The following is a 9200-nucleotide window of genomic DNA, read 5'->3' on the forward strand; positions in this document are numbered from 1 at the left end:
TTTTTTTGGTTTTTCTCCAGTACCGGGAACCAAACTCACGACCTTGTGGTTGCCAGGCAGGCGCTTTGCCGCTGAGCTAAATCCCCAGCCCCTAATTTTAAAAACTAACTATAGGCTTACTCACTGTTTTAGAAATATTTTACCTGTTTAGGAAAAGAAACATTTGGCTGCAAAGTATTTTTAAAATGTTTCACTGGATTATGGCTAGCATTTCTGCATATCTTTATGGAAAGTAGTCATTAGCTTTTTAGCAGTGAAAAGCATCATTTTTTCTTTTTGTTTCTTCCTTTTAATTGTGCAATATAATCTAGAATTTTGTACGTTACTTAGGTGTAGTACTTTTATTAGTTTTCAGAAACTAGACACCTTCAGATGTATTCTGTATTAAATGTGAGCATATGAATCAACATTTTCTCTCACAGTACTTTATATTTCTTCATCAGTAAATCAATTTAGTAGTCATCTGATTTTCAATACCAAGTCTGGGGTACAAAGAATATACACGTACGCATTTATAAATAGAAGTGAATACATGCATAAGTCATTCTCTGTCTTCTCTTCTGGCTCATGACACATGTATATTATCCATTGTCATCCAAAGCTGTTTACAACATTATATACACTTAGTAGTATATATATTTTGTGGTTAGGAGCTACAGGGCGATAGTAAGCGATTTTAGTGCAAATAGAAACATACATTCTCAGAGTTTTCTTTTTCTTTTTCTTTTTTTTTGTCCTGGGACTCGAACTCGCGACCTCACGCTTGCCAGGCAGGCGCTGTGCTGCTGAGCTTTATCCCCGGCCCAGAGTTAGCAAGGTTTCTTATGCGCAGGTCCTTAAAGGTCTCCATCCCATGGCGTTCAGAGCTGATCGCTTGCTTTGCTAGTGTGGTTTATACTTTCTGTGACGTCAGGTCCGAAGCGACAGGAGCTGCCACCAGTGCTGTGAACAGACTGTGAACTTCTGTGTCTGCCCTTCACCCACCCTGGCTGTGACTCACTTCTGCTTTATTCAAACCCAATCTAAGTTTTAACTTAATGGCGCTTTTGTATGGTTTTGATTAATTTTAGTTTTTAACGTTTTGTTTTCTTTCTTATTAGTACATCTTTGCAGTCCACGCAGTTTGCAGTCATCTTGGACAGTGTGCATATGCGCATGTCTTTCTGAGTCCCCTTCCCCTTTGATCCCTTCCCCGCTTTTCCTCTGGTTCTCCATCGCCTTTTTCATGCTTGTTGAGATCGCTTGTCTTAGCTCCTGTTATGCGTATGCTGTTTACATTAATTGGAGTTACTAGGTTGCCGTATGTGGCATATCTTTCTTCCTCTCATTTTCCCTTCCTCTCCTCTCAACCCTTGCCCTTGTTTCCTGTTATGGCTTCCCTATCATTTTCTTTGTATTTTGCCTAACTCAGGTGAGAACTACCATGCGGTATTTAAACTTGTGTGTCTGATGCATTTCACTCGATATTATATTTTCCAACAGACATCTCCAATTCGTTTTTCTTCACAGCACAGTAGTATTCCATTATATACAGATGCCGCATTTCCTTTATCCAATCAACTGATGGTGGGCATGCAGGCTGCTTTCAGGATTTAGCTATTAGGGGTTGTGCTGCTCTAAACACTGGGATGCAAACGTCTCTTTAGGATGACGACTTAAGCCTTTTGGGGAAGACACCTAGCAGAGGAAGAGCTGGGTCATATGGAATTCCTATCTCAATTCTGATTTCCACAGTGGCTGTATTATTTGCATTCCTGCCAACAGCGCAGGAGGGCTCCTTTGTGCCCCAGCCCTGCCAGCACTTGTTGATGTCCTAACGATTGCCATTCTTTCTGGAGTAAGAAGGAGACTTAGGGTTGTTTATATTTGCATTTCTCTAATGGCCAGGGATGTTGAGCATTTTTTCATGTGTTTGTCATCCATTTGTATTTTTTCCTCTGAAGTGTGTGTTCATTTTTCCAGCCCGTTTCTTGATTGGGTCTTTAACTTCAGGTGGTTTAGCATTTTCGAGTTCTTCACATGTTCCAGATGTTAGACCTCTGTCTGAGGAGAAACTGCCAAAACGTTTTCTCCATTCTGTATGCCTTCTCTTTTCTGATTAACTTTTTGGAAATAGTTTTAATTCTCAAGTAGTAATTGTATTTGTGAGATGCAGTATGATGTCCTGATTTCTACTTACATGTCACATAAGTGAATCAACCGGATTATAATATATCCATCAGCTCCTGTACCTCTCCAGATGGATGACTATGAACAGGGATTTTATTTAGTAACATTTAAAATACAATGACAAAGAAATATATTTCTTTGTAACTAATGTGTTCAGTCAGAAGCAGGTGCTGATTAATACTGAATGCTGTATATGTTTCCGGAGATAGGTTTTCCTCTTTCAGAAAAGTGACAGAACATTTTAAATGCTATCAAATTTTTATGATATCATTAGAACAATTTTTTTTGTCTTTTTGAGACAGGGTCTCACTATGCAGTTCAGACTGGCCGTGAGCTCACTTTGCAGTCCAGGCTGGTCTCGAACTCACAACAATCCTCCTGCCTTAGCCTCCCGAGTGCTGGGATTATAGGCATGCACCACCGTGCCCAGCCTAAAACAATTTTTTGTTTAAATTTTATTGTATTGATAAGATTATTTTAGCTATTTGAAAAACAAACACTTCTTTATTTTCTCTGTTCTGTTTAACTCAAGAATTTCCTAGTAGAGCAAATACCTAGTTTAGATCAATCTAGTCTATAAATTCCTTCAGCCTCTATATGAAAAATTTGATATAAACGTATCTGTGAGAATCATATTTAAATTAAAAGAACTATGGATAGTTCAAAGATATAATAGGACAATAACTACAAAGATATTGGGCAAATACAAATGAGCATGCATCTATAGTAATTTTATTAATTTCAGGTGAATTGAATGTATAAAATGCATGATAAAGAATGATAAAGAAAAGGCCTATTTCATTTATAATTTTGTGGAGACTGAAATCATCACTAATATTAATTGCCATCTTACAAATTTAACATTTAAATACAAAAAGAAAAACAGATGCAGGGCTTGAGATGAAGAGGTGGAGAGCAGAGATTAGTGGGGTTAAGAGCAACAAGAAGCGACAGTAGGAAAATTCATGAAATTATGTTGAGGGATTCCAACAACGCTTTCTGAAAGGACTGTGTATTAGTGATATTAAAATTCAAATTACCAAGAGAAATGTGTTATTTACAGAGTTCTCACTCTGACAATTAAAGTGCAATGTGACAATGTTCAGTGCTTGGGACGTGTTCCATGCTAGAACACTTGTCTGCTATGGAGAAGGTCCTGGGTTCTATTTGCAATAGGGCAATAAGAAAAAGACTATGTATTCTTCTTAACCACAGAGGGAACATTGTCAGGATTAGTGCAGTCATTAACAAGTCTCAACAGAAAAGATGATTAAAAATCATAGAAAGAGACTCTCTTGCTGAATTAGATGTCTAGGAGGAACTTCTCATTGGCTCAAAGCTGGAAGCCGTAGGTGATTTGAAGAGGTGCTGTTTAGAATAAGCACTGCCATAGAGGGTGCTTTTTGCATCAGTACTATTTTTACAATTAAAATGAAAAAGGATGATAAAGCTAAAGTTAATGACTCATGCTTGGAATCTCAGCACTCACGACGTCTGGGGCATGATGATTCCAGATTTTAGCCCGGGGAACTCAGTGACTTAGTGAGACCCTGCCTCAAATTAATGACATAGAAGAGCCTGGGGTTTTACCTCAGTGTGACACTCCATGGGTTCAACCCCAGTACTGAAAAAAAAAAAAAAAGATAAATTTACAACCATACAATGCAGTGCTTCTTAGGTTCTTAAGATTTTCATTCCAGTCTCTCCTTTATTCTTCTCCCAAATGTGTTTGCCTTTCCATTATCTCATCTCCTTAGGGGCTCTGAAGTGGATGTGAGCTTCCTGAATTTTGATGGTGGCATGTTGTTAACTTTCATGGGGCAGAGGCTTAGGCACCTTGATTGCCAGGTTCTGCAGCCGCAGAAGCGTCTCACAGATGCCATGTTGTTCTGAGTGTCCCAGGCCTTTCATTTACCTTCCACCACCTCCTCCTCCTTCTTCACTGATATTTGCACTTCTTGTGAATGTCACTGCTGCAATATAAAATATGTAATGATATATTAATATGTGCATTAGTTTTATTTCTTGAGACAAGAGAGTATTTACAAAACCCATCATAAATCCAATCTCTTTTCCCATTCTTCCATTTCCTTTGTCAATTGGGGCCAATTCCTTTATGCAGGAAGAAGTTAGTAAAAGCCTCCAGGAATCTAAGTTGTACAGTTTATGTTAAATATAAGATCAATGACAATACAGGAGCCAGCACTTACAAGAAAAGATTACATTTTCTGTGTGCTTATCTTGATTTCAGGTAATGTTTAAACTTAGCTTTCTGTACAAAAATGTACCAGGAGCTGCATGTTCAAAATGACAATGATTTACATTACATTTTTGGATGTTATGAAGATTAAGAGAGTATCTGCATACTAGTTTATGAGTGGTCATGTCAGTTTGTCCTCTCATGAAAGAAGGATGAATCTGTTTGAGTTCTCTGCTGGGACACTGACCTTGTTCATAAGACACTCACCATTATGACCTAAGTAACCATTTAATATTACTTACCTTCCAACACAGCCTTCTAAAGCCACCATGTCCAGGTTTAGTGTTTTAGGACACGAATTTTGGAGAGGAACCCAAGCAATCCATTCATAAGTGGTATTACACTGGGTTTGAGGACAAAGATTTTGTCTTTTCCCTAAGGATGTCTATGCTCTCTGTGCAGGCTTATGCCCAACAGTTACCAAAATGTTCTTGCTTTCATTTTTGCCATTGAGGAGATCAACGGGAGTCCCCATCTTTTACCCAATGTGTCTCTGGGCTATGAGTCCCATAACTCCCTGTATAATCATGGGAATACAGTGCAGAATGTCCTCACTTTGCACACGGGACAGCATGGGATTCCTAACTACATTTGTGGGAGAGAGAGCAAGTCTGTAGCACTGCTAACGGGGACGTCCTGGGCAACGGCTGCTCAAACTGGACCACTGCTGGAGCTCTACAAGTTTCCTCAGGTGAGGAGGGATGGGTGTGATGAAGTCAGGTCTGCTTTGTTGCCTTTCTCAGGTTTCCAAAGATGGTAAAAGGAGGACACTGAGTTTAGGTGTCAGTCTCAAACAGTAAGGACATAGAAATTAATGGGGAACCTGAACTTTCTTCACCTATAGCAGGGAGGAGGGAGGGGGAAAGGAAACAGGTTTCCACAAAGTCAGAGTCTGATCAGTTACTGAAAAAATAAAGCTCTGAGGAAGTGAGGTCATTCCATACACGGGGAGAACAAGTATCTCCTTCTAGTTGTTAATAACTTTCATGTTTATGATTGTGCTTTGCTTAAACTTTGTTCACATCATTTCCGGTTTTCTTTGTAGTTGACCTTTGGCTCTTTTGACCCTGTCCTGAGTGACCATGGCCAGTTTCCTTCTCTCTATCAAATGGCTCCAAGGGAGACATCTCTGCCCCAAGGCATGGTGTCCTTGGTGCTTTATTTCAGCTGGACCTGGGTGGGGCTGGTCATCACAGAAGGTCCAAAAGGTCTTCAGTTCCTCTCAGATGTGAGAGCAGAGATGGACAGGAGCAGAGTCTGTGCGGCATTTGTGAAAATGATCTCAAATGATGCTCTATCATACATGTCGCATACACAGCAACGTGAATTCCTGGCCGGAGAATCATCTGCTGTAAATGTGGTTATCATTTACTATGATGCTGAGAGTCTAAATGATGTAAACTATAACATAGGGCTGCACTTAGTGACGTGGAGAGTCTGGGTGACAAACTCACAGTGGCATGCTGACCTGACTGGGAAAAAGTTCATCCTGGACTCATTCCATGGGACTCTCATTTTTTCAAGTCACCACGAGGAGATTTCTGCATTTAAACATTTTATCCAGACGGTGAATCCCGCCCGGTACCCAGAAGACGCTTTCTTACACCAGTATTGGTACTGGAATTTCAATTGCTTGATATCTGATTCCGACTGTGCGCTGAAGGACTGCACACCCAACGCCTCTTTGGCACGGTTGCCTGCAAATCGCTTTGATCCGGCCATGAGTGACACGAGTTACAATATATACAATGCTGTGTACGCTGTGGCCCACGCCCTGCACGTGATGCTTCTACAACAAGTTCAAATGCAGCCTGTAGGAAATGGGGCAAGGAGCACATTCTCCCCCTGGCAGGTAATGTGTCTTCCACTGGGTGGTGTGCCCTGTTAATGTGCTCCAAACCACTAGTTCAGAATCCTTTCTCAAAAACAAGGAATTCTGCACTAATTTCTCTTTTTTCTCCTTCACTATTATATGTTTGCAATACATAAAAGCTTTATTCATCTTTTAAACTGGTTCATGCATATTTCACAACTTGATCATTTTCCCCTTCCCCTTCTAGTCTCCCTTCTTCCATTCCCAAGTTCTTCTCCTGTGTCTACCCTCTCTTCCTCCCTTTTTTGAACGTCTCACTTTTGTGCTTTTAACTACTTATATTTTTCATTACTTTCAGTTTCTGTTCATTTAGTATGATGTTGGCTGTTGGTTTGTCAGAGGTGGCTTGTATTAGGTGGAGATAAAGACCATTTATTCCAATTTTCTGTGCAGTTTTATCATGAATGGGTGCTGGATTTTGTGTATTGCATTTTTTGCCTCTGTTGAGATGATCATGTGTTTTTTGTCTTTGTCTCCATTCATACTGTGTATTACATTTATTGATCTGCATATGTGGAACCAACCCCGCATCCCTGGGATGACTCCTACTGGGTCATGGTTTATAATCTTCATGATGATTTGCTGCACTCTGTTTGCCAGAATTTTTTTTAAATTTTTAAAATAAAAGGAGGAAAACATTAACAGACAGACAACCTTTTACAAAATAGCAAAAGAACAGTACAGACAATACGGAGTTACAAACAAAGTGGTAGGAAATTAACAATGCTTGTTGTATTACATATTGAGATCTTCAAAGTGGTTTCTCATGAAAACAGATAGAGACATGCAGTACTGATCAATCAAGGACTCATTGACAGTTTCTTTCAGCAAAGAAATAGAAGACAGTAGATCAACTAAGTTAACTGTCCTGTATATACATACATACAAAATTTCTCCTTCTTTCCCTTCTCTTTTCCCACATTCCAGTTGCCCTTTACCCTTGAGTATTTTCCTATCATTTCACAATGTCTGTCATACCTCTGACTTTAAATTAACTCTTTCAGGTTTTACACTAGTGAGACAATGCGGTGCTTGCACATGCAGGTCTGATTTATTTCACTTATGAGTATGGTCTCTAGTTGTGACCATTTACCTATAAAGGCCTTGAGTTTATCTTTCTTTATAGCTGAGTAATATTCCATTCTATAAAAGTACCACAATTTTCTTATCCAATCCTTGGTGGATGGACATTTGGGGTGCTTCCACAATTTAGCAATTACAAATTGTGCTGCTATGATCATAGGTGCACATATATCACTGTGATATGATGTTTTCAGATCTTCTGGGAAAGTACCCAGAAGGGGAATATCTGGGTTGAATGGGACCTCTAGACCTAGTTTTCTGCATTAAGAAATCAACCAATAACAAATGCTGGTGAGGCTGTGGAGAAATAAGAACACTTCTCAACTGCTGGTGGGAATGCAGACTGGTGTTTGTCAGCATTTTATTGAGGATTTTTGCACCTATGTTTATTAGGGAGATTGGCCTGTAGTTCTCTTCCTCAGTTGGGTTCTTCTGTGGTTTTGGTATCAGGGTAGTTCTTGCTTTCAGGAATGAGTTTGGGAATACTGGTTCCCTTTCAATTTCATTAAAGAGTCTGAGAAAGCAGAATCAGGTCTTCTCTAACATTCTTGTAAAATTCAGCATTGAATCTGTTAAGATTAGCACTTTTATTTGTTGGTAGGTTTTTAATTATATCTTCAATTTCACTGACAAACTTTGGTTTATTTCAAATTTTTATATCTTCTTGATTCAGCTTTGGTAATTTGTATGTATCTAGGAATCTGTTTATTTCTTCTGCATATTTCGTCTTATTAGAATACAGGTTCTCCAAGTAGGTACAGATGATCTTCTGGATTTCTGCAGGATCTGTCATGATTTCAGCCTTTTCATTCCTAATTGCATGAACTTGAGTCTTTTTTCCTTTTTGACTAGGTTGGTGAAAGATTTGTCAATTTTACTTAACCTTTCAAAGAACAAATTCTTTGATTAATTAATCTTTTTATTGTTTTCTTAGTCTCTATAGCATTAATTTCTGCTCTGGTCTGTATAATTTCCTCCCTCATATGAACTTTGGGATTGACTTGCTCTTCTCTTACTAGAAGCTTGAGGTTCCACATTAAGTTCTTTCTTTGAGCTCAGTCTGTATTCATGACATGGGTATTTACCCCGTAAGTCTTCCTCCTAGGACTGCTTTCATTGTGTCCCATAAATTTTGGTATGTTTTATTGGTATTATCATTTAATTGTTGAAACTGTCTCATTTCTTCTTTAATTTCATGCATGACCCATTGGTTGTTCAAGAGGATGTTGTTTAATTTCCATGTATTTGTGAAGTTCTTGTGGTTTCTTTTGTCATTAATTTCCAGTTTCTTTGCACTATGTTCAGTTAACATGCTAGGATAATTTCAATTCCTTGCATTTCCTTAAGTATGTTCTATCAGTTAGTATGTGGTCTCTTCACTAATATCCCATGTGCAGCTGAGAAGAATGTGTAGTCTGATGTTGTGGGGTGCAATGCTCTATAGACATCTACTAAGTTCACTTGTTCAAAAGTTTGGTTCAGTTCTAATGTTTCATGTTTCATTTTCTTCTCTAGTTGAGCTGTCTATTGTCCAGTGGAGTATTGAGATCCTCCAATACAATTGTAGTAGTGCTTATTTGATTTTTCATGTCTGTTAATATTTGTTTGAACATTTTTTTGTATATTTATTTACCATTAGTATTCATCATCTGAGAAATGTGTATTCATCTCAGCTGCCCATTTTTGTATTGGGTCTTTGAATTTTGAGGGCCTGGTTTTTGTAAATTCTTTGTATGTTCTAGATAGATGTCCTCTGTCTGAGGGGCAGTTGGCTAAATTTTTTCCCAGTTCATGGGATTTCTTTTTACTCTGTTG

At 38.7% G+C, this 9200-nt stretch overlaps 1 protein-coding gene across 1 annotated transcript in view; it reads left to right on the forward strand.

The window, feature by feature from the left end:
• Window positions 1–9200, forward strand: part of LOC102013444 (vomeronasal type-2 receptor 116-like) — a 28677-nt gene that overhangs the window by 3381 nt on the left and 16096 nt on the right. The window contains exons 2-3 of the mRNA XM_005409711.1: window positions 4832–5120; window positions 5475–6281. Coding sequence (XP_005409768.1) covers window positions 4832–5120; window positions 5475–6281 — 1096 coding nt within the window. The remainder of the gene's footprint in view (window positions 1–4831; window positions 5121–5474; window positions 6282–9200) is intronic.

Source organism: Chinchilla lanigera, unplaced genomic scaffold (assembly GCF_000276665.1).
Source record: "Chinchilla lanigera isolate Chin_1 unplaced genomic scaffold, ChiLan1.0 scaffold00123, whole genome shotgun sequence".
NCBI lineage: Eukaryota > Metazoa > Chordata > Mammalia > Rodentia > Chinchillidae > Chinchilla > Chinchilla lanigera.